The sequence below is a fragment of the Lepidochelys kempii genome, chromosome 4 (assembly GCF_965140285.1).
Source record: "Lepidochelys kempii isolate rLepKem1 chromosome 4, rLepKem1.hap1, whole genome shotgun sequence".
Lineage (NCBI taxonomy): Eukaryota > Metazoa > Chordata > Testudines > Cheloniidae > Lepidochelys > Lepidochelys kempii.
Window position 1 is genome coordinate 108,938,633 of NC_136383.1, and position 25,648 is coordinate 108,964,280.

At 39.9% G+C, this 25,648-nt stretch overlaps 1 protein-coding gene across 13 annotated transcripts in view; it reads right to left on the minus strand.

The window, feature by feature from the left end:
- Positions 1 to 10,745: 10,745 nt before the first annotated feature.
- SLIT2 (slit guidance ligand 2) overlaps positions 10,746 to 25,648 on the minus strand; it is a 424,023-nt gene continuing 409,120 nt past the window's right edge. For 6 of the 13 annotated variants that reach the window (XM_073342401.1, XM_073342399.1, XM_073342407.2 and 3 more), the window contains 3 exons: positions 21,464 to 21,752; positions 13,642 to 13,853; positions 10,746 to 12,598 (listed from right to left, as the gene is read on the minus strand). In XM_073342401.1, the coding sequence (XP_073198502.1) occupies positions 12,357 to 12,598; positions 13,642 to 13,853; positions 21,464 to 21,752 (743 nt within the window). In that variant the 3' untranslated portion in view covers positions 10,746 to 12,356. Of the gene's footprint in view, positions 12,599 to 13,256; positions 13,349 to 13,641; positions 13,854 to 21,463; positions 21,753 to 25,648 lie in introns of all 13 variants that reach the window. The other 7 variants (XM_073342412.1, XM_073342408.1, XM_073342409.2 and 4 more) reach the window with 7 other exon arrangements.

Below are 25,648 nucleotides of genomic sequence, written 5' to 3' on the forward strand. Positions count from 1 at the left end.
CCTCTGCCAGTCAATAGTCCCAACCGTAGTGTTAGTAGCAACCAATAGATTGCTATGTTGGCTTTGACAGTGAAGTTTGAGGCTTCTCAGCAATCTCAGCTGCTAATTTCTTGCGTGTTTCCCCCAGTAGCTCCTCAGCTACAAGTTTGTGTACACAAGATACCTGGTTAGGATGCGTGATGACTTTTCATGGGTATAACATAGAATCATAGAAATGTAGGGCTGGAAGTCAAGAAGTCATCAAGGCCAGCCTCCTGCACTGTGGCAGAATCAAGTAAACCTAGACTATCCTCTGAACGGTGTTTGTCCAAGCTATTTTTAAAAAACCTCCCTTGGAAGCCTATTCCAGAGCTTAACTATCCTTGTATTGCACAAGTTTTTCCTAATATCTAACTGAAATCTCAGAGTAAGCCCATTACTTCTTGTTGGACTTCAGTGGACATGGATAATAATTGAATACTGCCCTCTTTATACCTGGCCCCCACTATATTTGAAAACTGTTATCAGGTACCCTGTTAGTTTTCTTTTCTCAAGACTAAACATGCCCAATTTTTTTTAACCTTTCTTCATAGATCAGGTTTTCTAAACCTTTATTTTTCAGTTTTGTTGCTTTCCTCTAGACACCCTCAAATTTGTCCACATGTTTCTTAAAGTGTGGCACCCAGAATTGGACACACTACTCCTGCTGAGGCCACATCAATGATGAGTACAGCAGGACAATTACCTCCCGAGTCTTACAGATGACACTTCTGTTAATGTACCCCAGAATTATATTAATCTTTTTCACAGCTGCATCTCCTTATTGACTCATTCAATCTGTGAACGACTATAACCCCCAGGTCCTTTTTCAGCATTACTACCACCTATCCAGTTATTCCTCTCTTTGTAGTAGAGCATTTAACTTTTTCTTCGTAAGTGGAGTACAGTACTTTGCACTTGTCTTGAATTTAATCTTGCTGGTTTCAGCCTAGTTCTCCAATTTGTCAAGTTGACTTTGAATTCTAATTCTGTCTTCCAAAGTGCTACCTTGGTGTCATCTGCAAACTTTAAAAGCATACTCTCCACTCCATTATTCATGTCATTAATAAAAACATTGAATAGTACCAGACCCAGGACTGACCACTCCAGGACCCAACGTGGTATGCCCTTCCAGTTTGACAGTGAACCATTGGTAACTATTCTTTCGTACAGCTTTTCAACCAGTCGTGTACCCACCTGATAGTAATTTTGTCTAGACCGCATTTCCTTATGAAAACGTCATATAGGTCTATATCAAAAGCCTTACTAAAATCAAGATACATCACATCTACTGCTTCCCCGCATCCACTACACCAGTAACAGTGTCAAAGAAGGAAATTAGGTTGCGTTGGCATTATTTGTTCTTGACAAAATCCATTCTGGCTATTTCTTTTAGCACTATTATCGTCAGGTGCTTACAAATCGATTGTTTACTAATTTGTTCCAGTATCTTTGCAAGTATCCAAGTTAGGATGACTGGTCTATAATTCCCCAGAACCTCTTTGTTCCCCTTACATGGCTTCCTTGGAGCCACCAAGTTGGAATCTGTTGCTAGTCACATAACACACGAAGGCCAAGACAGAACCTGAGACATCTATCTCTAAGCAAGGATCATACCTCTAAATAATGAGCCACTTGTTTGTTACAAAGTAGGCTAAATATATGAAACCTTTGGTCTGAAAGGCCATGGGTAAGGCTTTGAAATTATTGTGCAGTGTGTCATCATTCTTTTGGTAGGAAGTCCCCTTCTGAAGGTCTGACAATGTCTTTCATTGGTGGAGCAACTGCTGCACCAACCTTAGGCTCTCAACATTTGTGAAATTTCTTTGGTTTTATACAAACATTTTAGTTTAACTTTTAGTTTGATCCGATGTCCTCATTTGGATCTCTAAACATGCTTAAACTATTTTATTAATATTAATTAATTCCTTGCAAGCCACTGACTGCCATTCCGGCCTAGAAAAGTCCCATGTTGGTCTTGTGTGTGTGTGTGTGTGCACGCAGGGGGCGTGTGTGGTACTTCTTCCCTTGGCTGTTCACAGGGAGGGGAGGTAATACATTTTCATTCTGGCATGGGGACCATACATGAGGGGAAGTACTTGTACACATACCTCCGCCACAGAAGTAGCTTGCTAGATGTCCCTGGGAGCCTGAAAGGCTGCCTGCCTGCTCCCCAGGATGGCTAGCACCAAAGTACTGTTGGCTCAACCTTGTACTGCTTGGGGCCTTAGTCAGTAAATCTGGGTCATTTTGAACATGGGAAGGGATTGCTCACATACCTCTCTGTAATCTGAAGCTGCAGCTTCTTGGGGAGGGGAAACCTCATGTGCCTTAGTTCTGGTCACAGAACTGAAGTGCTTGTAAGACTTTAGTGTGGAGCCAACCTGTGGAGCCTGTGGGATGGAGAGGAAGTCCCCTTTCCCATCTTTCAGAGTCTGAGCCCCTTTCCTTGGCAGAGCAGGGTTTATGGCTGATGACCATAAGAAAACTTCCTTTCCACTGCAGTCTGAAATCTGACCTCCTTTCCCTGACAGAGGGAAGATTCAAGGGCTGAGACCCAGACAGGCACAATTTCCATTAGGCTGCAGCCTGAGGCAGGGCTGCATAGGAGACACAGGTGTCTCAGTGTGCCCAGACAGGCTTCAGGGTGGGGAGGAGTAGTGGTCATGGTACAGGGCACACACAGAGAGAAAGACATGGTGCAGGAGAAAAGCCCCAACAAACACTCCTGCAGAGGGACAAGGTAAAGGAGAAGTGGTTTAGCCCAATGTTCACTAACTGCCTTGCAAAGGACACACTTACTTTAGCTTTTTGGGAGTCTCTGGGATTTGCAGGACCTACACCTGAGTATCATGAGACTCTGCTAAATCGTAGTGGTGGGAAGGAGAGCTGTGTAGGAGTCTTGCTTCCTTCCCCAGGAACCAGAGGACCCACTTCAGTATTGGTAGTGGAGGCAGAGATTGGATCTTTCCAGAGTTTCTCCCCTAATCTACTCTAATCCAGTTCTGTTGCAGGACTCAACCCCTGCACAAGCCAGCTAGCTTCCTCCTCGTCCTCTTTCTCCAAAAACACAGAAGCTCCTGATTGGGCTTCACTGTGTTGGAGTCATGGGTCCTTGGGGCAGGGTAGGGACCCAACCTGCCTGTGTGACTCTAAGCCCCATACCTTGGAAGTGTGAGGGTATCATTCACCCCCTGTGGAGCCTGTAAGTGCTGCCTCATATAGGGAACTGCTTAGATTTAAGCCCAGTGTTTGCAAGACAGTTTGCAGTGTGGGCAGAGGAGTCTGCAAGAAGGCGCTGCAGTGGCAGATCCAGATGGTTAAAACCACCACGCTCCTATTTACCTGATCTGGGCAGGAGGAGGAGAAAGATTGTAAATCACAAATGCATGAAAACAAATAAAAATAAAATGTTTTATAACAAAATGACTGACAGAAACTTAGCCGCCAACTTGTTCCACCGCTGGAGGCAGAAAATCTGGTGGCCTGAGCTGATGGGTGGACCTTAGTGCTGGAATCTCCGGCAACAACTCTGGATTGCCTCCGAATTCCACAGGTGGGGGCATTAACCCAAAGTAGCGACTGAGAAGAGAAGCTGTGCAACAGAATGAGTTCTATTCACTTTAACACTGTTAGTATCCAAGATTCTGGTTGATTGACTTTCGGGTATACATACATAGCCCAACCTGGCTAAAGACCAGAGACACCCATTTCTAGTTTAGACAACTTGTTTGTACAAGATCTCCCACTCTCAGAAGCTTTTGAAAGGATGAACATTACTGTCTGCTCTCCTTCCTCCTCTCCCAGAAACGTAATATGTACATGTCATAAATATAAAGGGAAGGGTAAACCCCTTTGAAATCCCTCCTGGCCAGGGGAAAGCTCCTCTCACCTGTAAAGGGTTAAGAAGCTAAAGGTAACCTCGCTGGCACCTGACCAAAATGACCAATGAGGAGACAAGATACTTTCAAAAGCTGGGAGGAGAGAGAGAAACAAAGGGTCTGTGTGTCTGTCTATATGCTGGTCTTTGTCGGGGATAGACCAGGGATGGAGTCTTAGAACTTTTAAAAGTAAGTAATCTAGCTAGGTATGTGTTAGATTATGATTTCTTTAAATGGCTGAGAAAAGAATTGTGCTGAATAGAATAACTATTTCTGTCTGTGTATCTTTTTTGTAACTTAAGGTTTTGCCTAGAGGGGTTCTCTATGTTTTTGAATCTAATTACCCTGTAAGATATCTACCATCCTGATTTTACAGGGGGGATTTCTTCATTTCTATTTACTTCTATTTTTATTAAAAGTCTTCTTGTAAGAAACTGAATGCTTTTTCATTGTTCTCAGATCCAAGGGTTTGGGTCTGTGGTCACCTATGCAAATTGGTGAGGCTTTTTATCCAACATTTCCCAGGAAAGGGGGGGTGCAAGTGTTGGGAGGATTGTTCATTGTTCTTAAGATCCAAGGGTCTGGGTCTGTAGTCACCTAGGCAAATTGGTGAGGCTTTTTACCAAACCTTGTCCAGGAAGTGGGGTGCAAGGTTTTGGGAAGTATTTTGGGGGGAAAGACGTGTCCAAACAGCTCTTCCCCAGTAACCAGTATTAGTTTGGTGGTGGTAGCGGCCAATCCAAGGACGACGGGTGGAATATTTTGTACCTTGGGGAAGTTTTGACCTAAGCTGGTAAAGATAAGCTTAGGAGGTTTTTCATACAGGTCCCCACATCTGTACCCTAGAGTTCAGAGTGGGGGAGGAACCTTGACAGTACAGTACATAGTAAAGGAGTCGGCTTTTAATTTTACTTTACTCCTGACAGCCTCTGCACAGTCACAACTACCAAGGACGTTTCTTATTCCCACTCCAGGAATTTTAAGTAGATTGGAGGTACAAACTTGGTGTATAAATGTTTCTTTTAAGAGCCAAGAGTCTTGCATGGATCAACTGAGGGATTTTATTTTATGAGAACTGCAAACACATTCCAGGTTCTTCCTTATAAGATGGTCATGCTCAGGCACTGACTCTCACATTCCTAATGACTACAGAAAGAATGCAAGTACCAGTAAGAGTACCCAAAGAGAGGAAAAGAAAGAAGTAAAGGCAATAAATGATGTGGTTGTGAATGGCTCTTACAATAAAAAGCTTTTCTTTAAACAATTATGTTAACAAAATATAGGAAAGTCAAGTGTGAACCCTTGTAGCCAGAGAGACTTTTTACAAATACATCTATTCTATTAATGATGGCTGAAAGTGTAGTATGAAAAGCCATTAACACATACTTATACAAAACTTTTGAGCTCTTTTTCCACAACCAGTTCCTTCCCCAAACACTCCACTTCGTCTGCTAGTCACTTGACCTGATCCCCAATCCTGCTCCATTGTTTAAATGATTCCTCAAGATTGACATGGTGACTTCCAATCTTCCCCTTTAATGATTCTCTGATTTCTTACCTTTGCTGATTTCCCATCAGGTCCATTGTAGAGTTTCAGGTTGTCTCTGCTGCTGTGTAAAAAAAAAAAAGTGTGTTCTGGGTCTTTCCAGAAAAATAAACAGCCTTCATGACATGACTTTTCCATGAAGCTGTTGCATAAAAACACCATGATACAGGGCTGTACACTGAGCACCCTCATATTAATTGTAGGACCTATAGAACATTCTGCAGAAAGTCCCTGGAGGACACAGGATCAGGCCACTACAAATGGGATGATTCTGGTAATGGCAGCATCCCTAGAAGGCCATGAGGAGTAACTTTGAAGGCAAGGCAGCATTGTTCCTTTAGCAATCTATTTGTTTTTTCTTTTACAACTTTTAAGAAGAAATTACAAACAAAGTTTCATTAAAATTCATTTAAAGTTTCATTTTTCTGGCATCCTAATGAAAAGGATCAGAAAATGTGTGCGTGTGTTAATCTTGTTTAGTCCATGCTTGTGGACAGAAATGTAAGTTCTTGATAAAATTGCTAATTGTTTAATCTCCATGATAACTATACCAGATGGAAATGAACCTTGCTATTGGGTTTCTAACTCCTGATTACACATTAAATAATATAGAGGAAATATTGTGCAGAGGAAATGTCTCCAATAACATTGGCTGCAACTAAGCATGACTGCTGAAATGTAGCAACACCTGTGCAATCACACACAGAGCAGTAAGAAGAAGAAAAGGAACAACACACCACATCACAGGAAATGACTTCTTCTGCATTATGCTATGTCATTCTTAAAACACTTTTTTGGCAGCAAAGTACTACTAAATGAAACTTTAAAATAAATCATGCAAATAAACTAACCAGTAAAGCTGGTTTTTAAAGATTAACTTTCCAAAATACGTCTTGCAGTGTATCATAGTTTATTTCAAGAAACCAAGAATTTCTTAAATACTCAAGACGGAGGAATGACCTGATACCAGTCTTCAAATATGTTAAAGGCTGTTATAAGGAGGTTGGTGATCAACTGTTCTCCATGTTCACTGTTCTCCATGTCTGCAGCGAGGGAGAGTTAGGTTAGATATTAGGAAAATCTAACTTTAAGGGTAATTAATCTCTGGAATAGGCTTCCAAGGGAGGTTGTGGAATCCCCATCATTGGAGGCTTTTAAGAATAGCTGGGAGAGTTAGGTTAGATATTAGGAAAATCTAACTTTAAGGGTAATTAATCTCTGGAATAGGCTTCCAAGGAAGGTTGTGGAATCCCCATCATTGGAGGTTTTTAAGAATAGCTTGGACATACGCCTCACAGGGATGGTCCAGGTTTACTTGGTTCTGCCTCAACTCAGGGGGCTAGACTTAATGATATTTCAAGGTCTCTTCTAGTCCTACATTTCTATGATTCTATCAAGCATGTAGTAAAATATCCCAGATGAAGATATTATTTGTAAAAGACTAACCCATTCTGCAGTGTGGGAAAGTTATTCCTTTGTGGATAATTATTGTGCTTTTTTGGAGCCTGGAACTTGTGTCTTTGCTTTGGCATCTCAGAAGACAAAAATCTAAAGGACTGATCCTGCAAAATACTGAACACTTCACATAACCAGGACTCCTATGATAAGAAGGCTATGAAGTCAACTATAAATTATTACCTTTTCAGCAGCCAATCATCATCCAAGGTCCTCCCAGGATTTGTAAGTATGCTTGGGTTGTTCACCTCTGAGAATGTTTGGCTGGTTAGAATAGCTTTCCTCTTACCACTTTGGTAAAGGGAAGTCATGGCTCACACCAATCTATTAGAATTCTTTGAATTCTTTGAATCCACAAGAATGTGGATAAGGGTGATCCAGTCAATACAGGTTACTTGGATTTTCAGAAAAATCTTTGCCAAGGTACCTAATGAAAAGCTCTAAACAAAGTAGTCATGGGATAACAGAGAAGGTCCTCTCATGGATCAGTAACTGGTTAAGAGATCAGAAACAAAGGGTAGGAATAAATGGTCTGTTTTTAAAATGGAGAGCAGAAAGAAAACAGGGTCCTCCAAGGATCTGTACTGGAACCTGTCCTGTTCAATATATTTATTAATTATCTGGAAAAGGGAGTGAACAGTGAAGTGGCAAAGTTTGCAGATAATCCAAAATTATTCAAGACAGTTAAGTCCAAAGCTGACTGTGAAGTTTCAGAGGGATTTCACAAAACTGGGTGACAGAGCAAGAAAAGGCAGATGAAATTCAACATGGATAAATGCAAAGTAATGCACACTGGAAAAAATAATACGTATATATTATGATGGGTTCTAAACTAGTTGTTACCATTCAAGAAAGAGATCTTGAAGTCATGAATAGTTCTCTGAAAACTTCAGCTCAATGCACAGCCGCAGTAAAAAAGGTGAACAATGTTAGGTACTATTAGGAAAGGGCTAGAAAATAAGAGAAAATATCAAAGCCACTATATAAATTCATGGGGCACCCACACCTTGAATACTGTGTCCAGTTCTGGTCACCCCATCTCTAAAAAAGATATAGTAGAACTGGATAAGGTTCAGAGAATAGCAACAAAGATGATCAAGGATATTGAATGGCTTTCCATATGAGGAGACACTAAAAAGTTTAGGGCTGTTCAGATTAGAAAAGAGATGATCAAGTGGGGATATGACAGAGGGAGACCTATAAAATCATGAATAGTTTGGAAGAAGTAAATAGAGATGTGTTATTTACCCTTTTCCACAATACAAAAGACAGGTGACACCTGATGAAATTAGTAGGCATCAAGTTTAATACATACAAGAAGAAATACTTTTTCACACAATGCACAATTTACCTGAGAATTTACCTCATTGTCATTGAACATTGTGATGGCCTGGGTTCAAAAAAAGAACTAGATAAGTTCATGGAGGATAGGTCTTTCAATGTCTATTAGCCAAGATGGTCAGGGATATAACCCTATGCTCTAAACCTTTGACTGGCAGAAGCCAGGAGGAGAAGATGGGTGGATCTCTCCAAAATTGCCCTGTTATCTCCATTCCTCTGGAAGCTTTGTTACTAGCCACTGCCAGAGCGTAGATACTGGGTTAGATGGACCATTGCTCTGACTCAGTAGGGCAGTTGTTTTGTTCTTATGATATTTGTAAATCAGCAGATCCAGATAACTTGCATTCAAGAGTTTTAGCAGAGCTGGCTAAGGAGCTCGCTAGACTGTTGATGTTGATTTTCAATAAGTCTTGGAGCACTGGAGAAGATCCAGAAGACTGGAAGAAAGCTAAAGTCATGCCAATTTTTAAAAAGGGTAAATGGGATGATCTGGGTAATTATAGGTCTGTCAGCCTGACATTAATCTCAGGCAAGAAAATAGAGCAGTTGACATGGGACTTGATTAACAAAGAATTAAAGAAGGATAATGTAATTAATGCAAATCAACATGGGCTTATGGGCAACAGAGCCTGTCAAACTAACTTAATGTCTGGTTTTTTTTAAAATGAGATTACAAGTTTGGCTGATAACGGGAGTAGAGCTGATGTGATATACTTTGACTTGGTACAGCATGATACTGACTAAAAACTAGAACAATATAAAAGTAACATGGAACACATTAAATGGATTAAAAGTTGGCTAACAGATAGGTCTCAAAACAGAATTGTAGATTGGGAATTATCAAGTGGATGTGTTTTGGAGGGTTCCGCAGAGATCAGTTCATGGCCCCATGCTGTTTAACATTTTTATTAATGACTTGGAAGAAAACAAAATCGACACTGATAAAGTTTGCAGATGACAGAAATGGTGAGAGTGGTAAATAAGGAAGAGGGCAGGTCACTGATTCAGAGTGTTCTGGATCTCTTGGTAAACTGGGAGCCAGAAAACAACATGCATTTTAATATGGCTAAACCCCCCATATAATCAAGGAAGCAAAGAATGTAGGCTATACTTTCAGGATGGGGAACTCTATCCTGGGAAACAGTGACTCTGAAAAGATTTGGGGGTCATGGTGGATAATCAGCTGACCATGAACTCTGAGTGTGACACAGTGGAAAAAGGGCTATTGCAATCCTGGAATGCATAAACAGGGGAATCTCAAATAGGAATAGAGAGGATATTTTACTTCTATACTTGGCACTGATGTGACTTTTGCTGGAATTGTGTGTCCATTTCTGGTGCCCACAATTTAAGAAGAATGTTGATAACTTTGAGAAGGTTCAGAGAAGAGCCAAGAGAATTATTAAAGGCTTAGAAAACATGCCTTATAGTGATGGACTCAAAGAGCTCAATCTATTTAGCTTAACAAAGGGAAGGTTAAGGGGTGACTTGATTACAGTCTCTAAGTATCCACAGGGAGAACAAATATTTTCAAATGGGCACTCCGATCTGGCAGAGAAAGGTATAACATGATTCAATGGCTGGAAGTTGAAGTTAGACAAATTCAGATCAGAAATAAGGCATACATTTTTAACAGAGAGAGTAATTAACCATTGGAATAATTTCTCCATCACTGAATTTTTAAATCAAGATTTAATTTTCTTTAAATACATGTTCTCTAGAAATTATTTTGGGGAAGTTTTAGTCCTTCTTTTATACAAGAGGTCAGACTAGAAAATCACAATGGTCTCTTCTGGCCTTAGAATCTATGTACCTATGATACTTTCCTAGTAAGATATAAAACCAGGACCTTTTAATTCTCTTGTTGCTCAGAATCATGCCTTCTCTCCCATGACCTTTCTCTGGCTTCCTTCCTTTGTGTACATCATTTTCAAGTGTTTTGCTTGGAGCCGAGGACAAACTTCAATCTTTGCACATCTCTGCTCTCATTGCTTCCTAATTGTTTTCCTACTCTCCGTGTTGCTCTTAGTCTTCTGCATAACTACTTCCTATGCTGTCTTATCTCAGGCCATACCGTAAAACAGCATTCTGTTTCTTCTGTGCCATACACCTTCACTTCCCTGGTCCACTTTCAAATTTACTTATTTTTTAAAAAAAAAACAACCACCCCAAAAACAAACCAAACAAACAAAAACCCTTTTCACCTCAGGTCTCCTTGCTGATCAAAATACAGGCTTCTTGTGCTTAACACTAACTCTGTATTGTATCAGTCTGATTAAGATTGCATGGTTGTGGGGCAAGAACTTTGTCTCGATTGTTGCGTACACATAGTACTCTATTAAATTAGAATACATAGCAATTAACACACTAGATTGGTGTTGGGTTTTACTTTGTTTCTCCCCAAATATTCTTTGCAATGACAGATGTTTAATTAAAGGCTGTTAAACAATTTAACTCCTCAGAAGAACACAAAGAAGAGCTATTAATGAAGTAAATATCTGTTTAATTTACAAACATCAGTAGTATTACTGATATCAGTCCAAATAAGACAAAGCACACTGCATTACACATGTACATCTAACTTTTTCTGTAAAAAAAAAAAATATAAAAAAAAATAAAATTGAAAAAACATCTGCATTTTTTACAGGGTATCCTGGGATTTACTGAAAGAAGAATACAACCCACTATGAATCATTACCAGTTCTACATTGTCATTTAGCAGCAACATAGTAACATGGGGAACATTAGGGCAATAAAGTAGTTTTATTATTTGGAAAAAGTCACAGTCCATGATAGTACAGCCTTTTTTCTTTCTTTCTTTTTTTTAAAAAGGTAAAGAGGGTCCAGGAGGAATATTAATTTGTAAAGGGTCTACTTTCTAGTGTCATTTTCTACACACCATTTTATTTTCTGTAAGTACTGTATATATAGGGAAAATTCACTTCTATACATTTGCCATCTAGTGTAAAGACATTTTCTCTCATACGTTACAAGTTCTCAGGAGGTGTCCTGACTGTCTGCTGTACGTGAAAACTGCAGACTATTATCACTTTCCGTTTCAGACACCAAGTGGTGAGATGCTAACACAAAACAAAACCAAAAACAAAACAGAAAAAAACAGACCAAACACATTTACCCCAAGATGACATGCTATGTTAGTTCTATTGCAAAAAATCCTGATTTTTAAGTCTTTCTTTTTTTTTTTAAACAAAATACAAAAATATCAGGACAAATATAAATTAATATATATTAAAGCATTGAAAAACAGTAAAAGGGATGCCTAAAAAGGTTAAGTACAATGTACTTTGATACAATAAATATTTCTCAATGAAACCGAATACTGTATAGAGCTGTTTAGAACTCAGAGAAACAAAAATCCATATTATTACTAATTTATCATCAATAATCTATTTTTATCATCCCCTTAACATTTATATTACAAAAAAATTAATACTGGAAAAGGGTAGATAAACACTTTTTGTATGCTTCTTTTGCTAACATGCTGATATAAAAGTACACATTGTCAGGAGATTTCATGATTCTCACATTTTAACCTCTCCCATCCACTAAACGGGCACCCCCTCTTCTGCAGATGCTTAATAATTATGCCACACAAAATGCATCACATACATTTGTTAAACCAATATAATATGATTCCCTTCACCCACAACTCTTCCCCATCTATAAGTAAGTAATTGGCATGGTCTGTCAACATAGTAAAATATAGTGATATGAAAGTGAAAAAACAAGCCTCATGTTCTGGTCAATTTTTCATCAATGAGCTGTAGGTTGAAAGTCATATGTGTATAATATCAGTTTATCTTCAGCATGTTATAAAGAAGAATCCATGTTAAAAGCAGTTACGTTTCCCATCACTGTTGCAATGTTAAAGGGTCTTTTTTTTTCTTCAAAGCTCCTCTCGGTTACGAAAAGTCTCAATTCAAGCACTTGAATCTTTTTGCAAATGAAGAAAAAGTCTTTATTCTCTTAATAAAAATAAGTCTGTTCTGTATTTTACAATATATTTCAAATATTTTCACTATGAAGCATTAATTAGTCCGACATGGTCAATAAGTATACAACATTTTCAAAAGACAAGTGTGACAGGGACACATTTAGGAGGGGCACTTTGTACAGCCACACTTCACCACCTTCTCAACCTCGTCCACAAATGAGGACCCATCAGTGCATTCAAAAGAATATTTCCGTCTCTTGCTCCTTAGTGGTCCACAGCACTGCCCACTTGAACATCCTCCTTTACATTCTAGTCTCGATACCTTCTTGGTCGTCTGGCACGCGGCATACCCTTGCTGCTTTTGGTAGTAATCTCTGATTCGTTCCCCTCGACAAGAGATTTCTGTGAAAAACCAAAACCAAAATAATGTATGATTTAAAGATGCAAGTCACAGAATGGTTTATAATACACAGTTTAGCTAAGAAGATGCCATGCTTCTAAATACAATTGCTATTTTAGAGTTTGACTTTCATTATAGATTAGAAACTAATGATTTCACTTGCGTTATTTTCTTAATGCTGAATTTTACCTTCTTTGTGCCCTCTATTTTCAGTAACATTTATACTGTGTATATATAAACCATAAATAAAATGTTAGTACAATTACAAGAAAATTGGAAGATAAAATCTTTATTACACAAATACACATCTTTTGTTCTTACATTGCTTGCAGCTTGTTCTGTTTAGCACAGGGAAATGTTTCATAGAGCATGCAATTTAATTTATTAGCTCTGGAGTCTAATATTATTCAGTCTATTATTTAATACAGGCTATACACATTCCACTAACTTCATAAATTACTGAGCTATAAAACCATCTAAAAATGTGACATCTGTTAAAAGTTCTACCAGTCTATTCTAGTCACATTGATGCACAATACAAAATAAATAAATGCCAGCTGGGATAAGAGAAAAAAGGGGGGTAGAAAGGAAGTGCTTTGACAGACAAAGGAAAAAAGAAAAAGGTAGGGGAGAAAGTGATCCTGTTTTTATCCATCTCACCTGCATAATTCGCTGTGATATATCAGTTGAAGCTGAGAGGTCAAAAGTAGAGTTTGTGATAAAACTAGGAGCAGAATCATTGGATTTGGCTTCTCAGTTGCAGAAGACAGAGAAACAATAAATACAGAAAGATACAGCAGGTAAAAGGTAATAGTTATATATAGCAAAAATGTGCTTCTCAATCAAAGCAAAAAGAGAAATGTTTTCACAGCAAAACATGATGAAAAAATGGGAAAATTTGTAAGAGTTTTCTCTCACTGAGACAAGCCCTTTACGATGTATTTAAAAAAAAAGCAACACAAATGTGTATTGTGAAAAAAAATTGGCAATGTTTTGATTGTTCATGTTCTAACACCAAATAATGATAGCATGCTGAATTATTTACCTTTATCACAGCTATCCCCAGTGTATCCGCTGCTGCATTCGCAATATGGTTTCCCAAGGCCGGAAAGCCTGCATTTTCCATGTTTACACCTGATGGACTGGCAGGGGTTAAACAACTCTTCCTCTTCATCACAGAGGACTCCCCCATGTCCCTGCAGGCATTTACAACTGTATGAAAATGCATTGATTGGCAAGCAGGTACCATGTACACATCTACAGGGGAAACAAGCCCAAGAGAATAAAAAGAAATTATTCATCAAAGTTTAGGCCGAGCAACATTAACTACAAATACTTTGGATTGTACTCAAAAAGCAATTGCTTAGAGACTTTTTTTTTAAATGCACTTTTTCAGGGGGAAGCAATTAAGTGGTTTATACAGTTTTTTTTTATAATTGGTATGAAAATTTACAGAGAATACGCTGCAGTATAGGGTCCTATTCTGTTATTGCCAGAAAACAGCCACTGTAGATGTGTTATGGAAGTCTTGTACAGGTCACAATTAAATAAATCCAGCATTCCTCATGCACCCACACATTTAATGAGAGTTGGGCGTGCAAAGAATGCAAGATCTGACCCCAAATGAACAAACTCCTTAGAATTAAACTTGAATAGTGAAAAGAAAATGTTACTTACCTGTAATTTTCCTCCTTGAAAGTATCATTTCACAAGATTCTCATGCCTGAGGTTTTGGGCTCCCAACACAACACAGGACAATATCTCCCTAGCTCAAAGCTTTTTGGCCCTCTAAAGGCATGGCAGCCTGGTGGCTGTGCACAATGCCTGCCTCCCTCCCAAATCCAGTGATCATTCACCACTTACTATTATTCCTTCTGGTTACATAACCTTTCAGCCAGTTCCTGATTGCATGAGAAGCCAGTGATGCTTTTTCCACTGGGCTCTCAACATCCACTGAGATTGCATCTTATAAAGACATGACACAGGTACTATGATTACTGTTTTGGCCATGAGACCCGACATTTGTAACATGGTTAAACTGTCCCCTCCTGGATCTCATAAACCCCTTCCAATGTACTGCATCCTGTCCTGGGGCTTAAAGACTGCCTTGAGCTGCATCTACCAGGTTGCCAGGTACATTGCTGGAGCACAGAGCCAATCACATTCCTCTAAAAGAAGTATGCTGTTTCCCAGAAGGATAATTTTTAATTTTATTTCATCTAACACAGACTGAAATCCAGGGGGAATTAATTCTTTTTAAGAATCAGGAATTATCTGATTGCCACCTCTTGACTTGATGGCACAGGGTCAATGGCTTTCTTCCGAGGAAGAATTTTATTTCCTGTAACATTCTTCTTGATACACTAGTTTCCTGGACATATATTTGTTTCTCGGGGAACAATCTGAGTGAAGATTCCTGGATGGAGATCAAACCAATCTCAACAGCCCAACTCAGAATCACTCTGATGTTTCTCCTTCCTGTCTCCAGCCTCATCACTGGAAACCAAATTATGCTCATCTCCACATTGTACCTTTGGTCCCACATGAGTGATTCAGCATGGTGTGCTTAAAGGCATGGTAGGAAAGTCAATGCTGCTGGATAAGTCATTGACACCACTTGTACCATGGCTGAGCCTGCTTTCTGCAATCCACTGCAGGCTATGCTGAAATGAACTGCATATAGCACAGCTCTCTGCCTGTATTCAACCCTGAGAGTTTCAACACCAGTACAAACAAGACTCCCAGGGTGCCAAGACCTCTGACCTGCCTCAGCACTGGGCCTGCTGCTTGTTATTCCTGAACTTGTATGATTGGAGCTAGGGCCGGCCCACAACATTTTGGCACCTGAGGTGGGGAGCTCGAATGATGCCCCCCATGTCCCCTCGCTTGGACCAAAACTTTGAAAGGTCTCAATTCTGCCTTCTTCCTGTTTTACTCCTCTCATGGTACTCCTCTGCTACCTACCCCAATAAAGAAGAACTAATAACTTAAAATGCCTTGTTCAAAAATTTTAAGTAACACTTAACTTTCAAACGCCTGAACAGCAAATGTAACTTTTCTTGTCTCCATCGTAAACACTGGCATTTTTATCTGTTTGAATAATCAAAGTGGTGCTTTCCATGCCTTCTTGGTTGCAAAGATTTGAACTGCTTTCTGAAGGTCCACAGTCTGGGCCAGCTCATGCTCTATTGAGATGGTTGCAAGGCCGACCAGCCTCTCCTGTGTCACTGTGGAGCACAGATGTGTTTTTATTAACTTCAGCTTGGAGAAGCTGCATTCTCCACTGGCAACTGTTACAGGAAGTGTTAGAAGTATGCGCAGAGCAACAAAAGCATTTGGAAAGAGGGTGGTCATCTTATTTGTGCACATATATTCCAGAACAGCCTTTGGAGTTGATCCTGCTGAAATGTATCTTGAAAGGGCTTTCAGTTCATCACCTAAATCACTTACATCAATATCACGCATGTCATCATGTGTCAACACTGTCTCTAGTAACCTGCATTGCTGGTGTAGGTCTTCTTCAGGTATAGTGAGGAGTGTTGGAATATCATACAACATCCCAAATATACTGCCGTGTTCCTTGAGCTGCATGAAATGTTCAACTGACTGTATTGCACAATTTAGCATGTGGTTAAATAATTCAACTTTGAATTGTTGGTTGGGGTCTCTTATGGGATTATCCCATGCCACATAATCAAAATGTCTTCTTCTTCGGTGACTCTGGTATTCTTGAATGGGTGGGAAAATAGCTTCAGTGTGAAGTTCCTCTGCCCACTTCTGTGCACTCTTCAGAATGTTTTGAAATCCCTCATCTGACCGGTAAAACTGTAGGTATGACTTTGCTTTGTCTAGTTGTTCCATTGCTCCAGATATATTAAAGTCAACACCTTGAAGTCTCTTGCTTACACCATTTATTTCAAACAGTATGTCATGCCACAACACTAAGCCACACAGAAATTTGAAGTTATGTATGTTTCTGGTGATTCCATTTCCCGCTGCCACTGTTCTCCCATGAACAGTTCCTCTCATAGCATTATCCTCCATAATGGCAACTATGGCATCATCTAGCTTTCCAATTTGGTGTTTGATAGGCTTTATCACCTCCACTCGACTTTCCCATCGTGTGACACTCAGTGGTTTCAGTGTCAGAGAGAATGTTCCCAGATGTTGCTTCAAAATTTGCCATCAGTGAGTTGATGCAGAGAAAAATACACAGATGTTTTGAATTACACTACAAAATTCAGCAGCCTCACTAGAAGCTGATGCTGCATCACTGACCACCAAGTTCAATGAATGAGAACTGCATGGGACAAAAAAAGCTTGAGGGCTTAACTCTCGTATCCGTGTCTGCACTCCTCCGTTCTTTCCTCTCATGTTGGCAGCATTATCGTAGCCCTGACCTCTCATGTCAGCTATTGCAATTCCCGTATCTTCCAGCTTTTTAAGAAGCACGTTTGTCATACCATCCTGTAGTATCATCAATGTCAATACATTCTAGAAAATGCTCTCTGACAGTCACCATTGCAGGGACATTTTCACTAGGTTCTTTTGTTGTTACAAAATGCACCATTAAAGTCATTTGTTCCATATGGCTGATGTCAGGTGTGCAGTGCAGAATAACAGAGTAATATCTTGCTGACTTCAGATCTGCCACAATCTTCTGTTTGACTTTTGTTGCCAGTAACTGTATGATCTCATTTTGAATTGTTTTTCCAAGGTAGCGGTGTGTGTACATTTCTTGGCTGGTGACTCTTCTTTGATGCTCCTGGAGTACAGCCATCAGCTCCACAATTTTAAGGAAGTTTCCATTGTTTCCATTGTAAGGAAGTTTCCACAGCTGATCTGAAGTACCACGCAGTGCTAGGTTTTGGGTAGCAAGCATTCTCACAATGGCAATGAGCCTTTTCAGAACATTTTGCCAGTAAAGAGACTCTGATGCAATCTTCTCTTGATGCTGATCATCTATGGTGGCCTTTAACCTTATTCTCATCTCAAGCTCTTTCCACTTATGGACTGCTCTCTGGTGATTTGCTGCCTTCTCATGACATGCCAGATTTTTCCAGTCCTTTGTTCCTGTAGAACCCAATGTGGCTGGAACATTAGACTGGAAGAGTTTGCAACAAAAACAGTATGCGGCATTCTGGGTTTTTGAGTACATAAGCCATGGCCTCTCCACTTTGTCACCATTGGGGATTTCACACCAGTAATGTATTGGATGAAAACTTCTATTTTCATTGTCTTTGGGGAACATGAAGTTTTTCATTTGCTGTGGCCCATGCAGTACAAGGAAGTTCTCAGGCCACTGCTCAAGTGGGTCCACAATCCTGGATTATGTAGACGTAAGGAACTAAACTTAGCAGCAGCTGTTTCTTGCGCCTCCACCACACTCTTCTCTGATCTACACTTTTCTTCAGGAATGTGCATGGTTACATCCATTTGAGATGGAGATATGGATGCTGCAGTAGCTGCCAGCTCACCTGCACTCTAACTGGAACATCAGGCATCTCCTCACCAGTCACATCCTCACTGGGGCCGGAAGGCTCACCATGAACATTTGTGTCTATGTATCTCAGGAGAACTTCTTCCTGCTAAGATAGAAAAGCTTCCTTTGCTTTCTTTCTTTTTCTGAATGCTACCCCAGAGGAGCGTTTTCTTCTTTCACTCATGGCTGCTGTTCTGTGCCAGCTATAGTGGTTCTCAACACTCAGTTGAAGGGGACAAATAAGCAGGCCGGTAGCAGGGCCTAAATAAGGGAAGATATCAGCGTCTTAATGGCCTAACTGGCTCCTTCAGTTGACTGCCTGTTCTCCTCAAGTGGGTTCATGGAAGCTCCCTGAGAAGCTGGTGTTAATGAGTCCAGGCTCCTGGGGGTTCTAGAGAGGTACATAAGAGGCTCCTCCTCCTGTCTCTCCCTGAGCTCCTGCTGCTTTCTGTTATTCCCTCTCACCGTTTCTCCTGCCTGCCTGTTATGTCTCTTGTGCCCTCCTTCCTCCAGGACAGCACTCCACCATCTCTGTGCATCTAGAGCAGAGAGGATACATATGCACCAGCAGCAAGCACAATTTTCTACACTCTGGGTCCTAGTGGCGCCCCCCCAACAGTCTGGCACCTGAGGCGGCCGCCTCAGTTTGCCTCATGGTAAGGCCAGCCCTGATTGGAGCATTTCAGTCCCCTAGCCTCAGGTCATTTCCAAATGCTGCATGTGTTTGGAGTGCGATATCCAGAAGTTTCCAGGCTGAGCACAGGGTCCAGGGTTTCAGCAGTGTCCCAAGACTGCTGGCTCTCATGTGGCACTCTCTGCATTTAGTCCTCTGGTTGAAACAACTCATTATCCAAGGAACAGCCAGAGCTTAGTACATCCAATCTGTGATGTTGTGCTGAGGGTGTCAAAGGCCTGATATGCTCTGAAGAGGTTGTGTTTGACGACAATACAAATTGCATCAAGCCAACTAGTAATGAGGATGTGCTAGATTTAGAAGGTAGTTGGATCTGTGCCAATGCCAAGTCTTGAATTCAACAGATCCTTTGAAGAACTCCAGGCCAAACTGGAGTAAAAGAAACATCAAGTCAAGTGCAGTGTTTTGGTCCTTATCTTCAAGGTGCTCAATGGCCAGGACCCAACATATCTAAAATACTGCCAAAAGCTCCAGAATGAGCACACTGCTGAAAAACTCTATTTTTCAGGCACGATGGAACTTTCTACCATAAGAGTAAAGATCATCTGGGAAGGAGTCAGACTTTCTTTGGGGCTGGCCAGAGACTTTACAATGAACTATCACAGGAACTAAGGACCATCACCATCTTCGATTCCAAATGCAAGGTGAACGTCTTCAGCCTAGCCTTCTCCAGGATGAACACACAGAGAAGCGTACATTCAAAGAACAGGACATAAAAGTACATGAAAACTTAAAAAACAAAACAGAACACTATGTAGGTTGTCCCCGTGGGGACACAATGAAAGAAAGAGCAAACCACTCATGACAGATTTTAGTCATGTCACTTAATGCACTACCAGAAGGTGCTGAGACATTCCAGTGATGAAAATGGTAATAGAAACCCATATAGAACAGAACAGAATTCTTTCAGAGGTGCCTCTAATAGGATCTTTAGTGCTCCCCACACAAAATTTGATGGATGACATTTCCATGTTATATTTGACTTCCAAAGCACAAAATGCAGCAGACTTGCTCATTTGTGATCGACATCTGGCAGCTGCATCTGCTTCTGGAAGCCACTGTGTCTTCCTTTCTTTCTCCTCCTAAGTTGCAAAGAAAAGGGTTATCCTGGAAAAGAAACCCCGTGAATAAAAAACCAGGAACTTGGTACTACACGAAGTGCTGAAATGCTTCAAAACTGGTGTGGCTTTGGGAGTAGAGTTATAAACTTCAGAGTACTGAAACATTCTGAAGCCAGCACAAACAAACTGTGCTGAAATAATTGAGCCAAAACCTCAAAGTTGTCAATATTATCAACCCAGAATATGTCAAAAAGGACACTTAAAATCACTCTGCCCAGGACCTGAAAAACAACAACTCAACCGAATCTGAGCAAAACACAAAGTTAATCCACTGGACATCAAAGGAACATGGTGGTTTTAGGTCATGTAGGCTGGATTATTGAAAAACAAGCAGACAAGAAAAACAAATAAGCCCCATGTTTTGGAGCTAATTGCAACAATGAGAGATCAATGATAACAGTTCCAAAAGTCCAACTGCAGCTCTCACAGGGAGTTGCTAGCTGAATTATGGTCAAGCAAGTTGTACGGGGAGAGGTAACAGCAAATTGTGATACACAGAATCATACACTATCAGGATTGGAAGGGACCTCAGGAGGTCATCTCGTCCAACCCCCTCCCCGCTCAAAGCAGGACCAATCCTCAATTTTTGCCCCAGAACCCTAAATGGCCCCTGCAAGGATTGAACTCGCAATCCTGGGTTAGCAGACCAATTCTCAAACCACTGAGCTATCCCTCCCCTGCATGACCAATAGGTGTTTAAAAAGCTTTGTGTTAGTAGAGTCCCTGACCTGGCTTGTGCTGGGTGCCCATGACCCAACAATGAGAACCTTGTGAGAATGCAATCTATATCAATGCATCTATCTAGAAAAATATTCAACAGGAATATGCAGTTAAAATGTTTTAGCCAAAATATATTAAAACAACATTACAACGCAGGAGTTACTAACATCACTGATTATGGACTTAACACAGAAGCTAGCCTGTGCATTGGGAAAAATATCTACCAGCTGAGTCATGTGACAATATGGAAGTATTAAAAATAGCTATGATTAGTGTATTTACTCCTTGCTGTAAACTGTTTATAAAATGAAATACATTTTTCTGAAATACTCTAACAAAATTATGAATACAGAAATGGATGTGTTTTCATTTGTAAAGCCCCCTGATTATTTCTTATGCCAATCCTCATGTCTTATGTGGATAGTCATATTCACACCAATGTAGTTCACACTGTAGAAGCTGTGCACAAGTACCTAGGTACCATCTATTATGGCCTTTGGTGGGGCTTAAGAAGTAGAGGTACAGAAACTTTGTCACACCATCTGCACTGGGAAGTTTCACTCATTAAGAATATTTTTAAAAAAATGAATTGGCATACCCAGGCTATTCCACAAATACTACAGAATGCTGTCACATAATGTAGCAGCTGAAGTTTCTGAGTACTCTTCAAGTTCAACCAGCAAAAGACTACACTGCTGTGATCCAACCTCGGAGTAACTTTTAATTCTACATCTACAGTATATTTGTATCTTGCTGAAAAAATTTGAACTTTAAATTGAATGTACATAACAGGACAGTCATATTAATATTAGAACATTAAATTATAGCTCTGTCTTTAGGAAGGACATACTTATTTCCAAGACAAGGGTCATTGGTTTGCTGATCACACAGCGGTCCAGTCCATCCTCCTTCACACTCACAGGTAAAGCCTGACTGGCTCGTAGCATGGCAGGTTCCATGCACACACACTTTCTTGTGACAGGGCTCACAACCAGGAAGAATTCCCACTTGCAGTGGCACATTTCTAAAGTCCTGCAGTTCACTGTTGATGTACAGATTACGGATGCAGCCATGGAAGCTGGTGCCATTCTGGCCTGGGGACTGGCGTAGTGATGCAACATTGTTTTTCACAGGCATGCCTAGAAAATGAACATCATCAACTCATGACTACATTGTTTGGTAGGAACAGTTTTGTATTCTTTTTTACTGTTGTTTTTATTTATTAATTTAAAAAACTGTTCCCAAATAACCATTCATATCTATGGAACACACAATTATCAGAGATGGGCTCAATATCTGGATCTAGATGTGGTTTAAGTATGGTTCAGTTTAGGCAACAACAAGACATATTACGCTTGTGATATTTCATCCAAGTACGGTGAAAATTTCACAAGATCAGCGTATCTGGCAACATTTCTACCATCCCGAACTGAAGAGTTCAGAAGCATGCAAACTAAAACCAGAAAATAGGCCTTTCTCGGTTCTGGATCACACCCAAGGTCTCCACTGTAGAGATGGATACAGATTCAGGGATTCAAATAGGAACCTCACAGAACTGAAAAGTTTAGGTCTGAAGTTCTGGTTTTGACTCATTTCTAGTAGGTACAGATGACACTGTTTTCTAAGCCTTTATTTTCATTCACAAATCATTTTAAAAATACAGTTTGTGTTGAAATTTAGCATATGGGATCTGATTTTCAGAAATGCTAAGCATCCACAACTCCAGTTGAAGTCCCTGGGAGTTGTAGAAGCTCAACACTTCTGAAAATCAGGCCCACACTTCTCGCGTGTGAAATTTTGTGTGCGAAAATTTCACAAAAAGTTCAGCTGTCCTGATAGGTGCAAATTCACATACCACAGATTATTTTCACAACTGTAAATTCTATTACAATCTACAATTGTTACAGAGGCCACTTGGGGGAGTGAGGTAGGGTAGATATATGTACTGCAATTAAATATATCCTTATACATTTTTGGACTTTAATTCAACACTGTGTTCTTGCATATTGGTCTAATAATTGTTTCATGAATGCTTAATACTTCCTGGGATGAATAAATTACAGGAGTCACAGTGTACTCCAAATAAAAGTGGAACTTCTAGATACTTGAAAATAAATGATCCCATTGGTTTGAATAGGACTGATCTGGTCTAAAATTAAAAGCAAGGCAGTTTTAAGTCTGATTAGTGCAACAGAGTGAGAGTGAGGCCCCATCAGGATTCCCTAGTCATCCCTAACTCAGACTGCACATGGACTACCCTCCCTTGAGAGCACCTGCCCCCCAATTTCTTAGTCATGTGGGTAGGGAGAAGAAAATAACACTAATTGCTTTGACATGCTCTGCACAGCCACCCCTTACAAAAAAGGAACAAAAAAACCCTATATGAAACAAAGACACCAACGCAACATTGCGATGTAAGAGCCAGGGATTTCTGAATGAAGGTTCCCACAGCAACTGGGAAGAGAGCAAATGTGCATTACAATAACTGAAATAATATCAGGCAAATATTACAATGTAAGTCAACTCAAAGAAATGTTTCTCTAAAATCAGAGATGCACACATATAGCCCAGTGAAAGACTCACCTCCACATAGGCAAATGTGGGCAGAGGAACAGTTGCTGTGGAAACCCTCATTCTGAAATTACTGATCTTTGTGTGTTTAAGAATTCATCCATTATGATGAATTAATATTTTTTGGCGCTGTCGATTAATGGCAGTTAACTCATGCAATTAACTAAAAAAAAATTAACTGCAATTAAAAAAATTAATCAAGATTAATCACACAGTTAAACAATAGAATACCAATTGAAATATATTAAATATTTTTGTATGTTCTACTACATTTTCAATTATGTTGATTTCTATTACAACACAGACTACAAAGTGTACAGTTCTCACTTTATATTATTATTTTTATTACAAATATTTGCACTGTAAAAATGATAAACAAAAGAAATAGTATTTTTCAATTCACCTCACACAAGTACTATAGTGCAATCTCTAACATGAAGGTGTAACTTACAAATGTAGATTTTTTTTTGTTCCATAACTGCACTCAAAAGCAAAACAATGTAAGCCTTTAGAGCCTACAAGTCCACTCATTCCTAGTTCTTGTTCAGCCAATTGCTAAGACAAACAAGTTTGTTTACATTTACGGGAGATACTGCTGACTGCTTCTTATTTACAATGTCGTCCAAAAGTGAGAACAGGCGTTCACATGGCACTTTTGTAGCTGGCGTTGCAAGATATTTATGTGCCAGATATGCTAAACATTCATATGTCCCTTCATGCTTCGGCCACCATTCCAGAGGACATGCTTCCATGCTGATGATGCTCGTTAAAAAAAAAAAAGTGTTAATTAAATTTGTGACTGAACTCCTTGGGGGAGAATTGTATGTCTCCTGTTCTGTTTTACCCACATTCTGCCATGTATTCCACGTTATAGCAGTCTTGGATGATGATCCAGCACATGTTCGTTTTAAGAACACTTTCACAGCAGATTGACAAAACGCAAAGAGGGTAGCAATATGAGACTTCTAAGGATAGATACAGCACTCAACCCAAAATTTAAGAATCTGAAGTGCCTTCCAAAATCTGAGAGGGATGAGGTGTGGAGAATGTTTTCAGATGTCTTAAAAGAGCAACACTTCGATGCAGAAACTACAGAACCCGAACCACCAAAAAAGAAAATCAACGTTCTGCTGGTGGCATCTGACTCAGATGATGAAGAGAAACATGCATAAGTTCACGCTGCTTTGGATCATTATTGAGCTGTCATCAGCCTGGACTCGTCTTCTGGAATGGTGGTTGAAGCATGAAAGGACATATGAATCTTTTGTGCATCTGGCACGTAAATAGCTTGTGATGCCGGCTACAATAGTGCCCTGCGAAAGCCTGTTCTCACTTTCAGGTGACATTGTAAACAAGAAGAGGGCAGCATTATCTCCTGCAAATTGTAACCAAATTTGTTTGTCTGAGTGATTGGCTGAAGTAAGACTAAGTGGACTTGTAGGCTCTAAAGATTTACATTGTTTTGTTTTTGAGAGGAGTTATGTAACAAAAAAAAATCTACATCTATAAGTTCAATTTTCATGATAAAGAGATTGCACTACAGTACTTGTATTAGGTTGTAATAAAAATAATATAAAATGAGCACTGTACACTTTGTATTCTGTGTTCTAATTGAAATCAATATATTTGAAAATGTAGAAAACACCCAAAAATATGTAAATAAATGGTATTCTATTACTGTTTAACATTGCGATTAATCATGATTAATTTTTTTAATTGCTTGACAGCCCTAATATTTTTACACATGCACTATACACAGTGCATATAGTTTCCTTGCTAGGACACTAGTTTTGCAGTAATATTCACACAGGCACGCTCTTATGCACGGGCAGAGTCAAGAACAAGGATCTGGCCCATCCTTAACCAACTGTCACTTTGCGGACTAAATCAGAAGCAACAGAAAGAAAGGTTACTTACTTTACATACTGGAGTTCTTCAACATACTTTAGTTCACACAGATCCAACTGTAAGTATGTGCAGGCCTGGAATTTCTTAGCCAGCATGGTCCGCTGGGATTGTGCATGAGGTTGCATGCCCTCACGCCCCCTACTGTGAGTGTATAAAAGCAGCCCCAACCATCCCTCCATTTCTTCACTAGTACAAAAAATCCAGGTAAAGACTCTGTATCAGTGGAGAACGAGGGCAGGTTGTGGGATCCACGTGGACAAAGGCATCTTGAAGAACTCCAGTTATTGCATGATGAGCAACCTCTCTTCTCTGAGCATTTGTCCACACAGATCCCACTGTAGGTGGCTAGCAGTTACTTCTCAAGGAGGTGAGTGACAGGAGTTCTATTTAAATAGTGACTGTAGACAACTCAGCCAAATTGGACATTTGATCTAAAAGGCACCACAATGGACTAGTGATGAACTTATGAACAGAATTCCAAGTGGCTACCCTCCAAATCTGAGAAATAGGGACCCTCTAAAACAAGCTACTGTTACCATCTGATCCCTAGTAAATT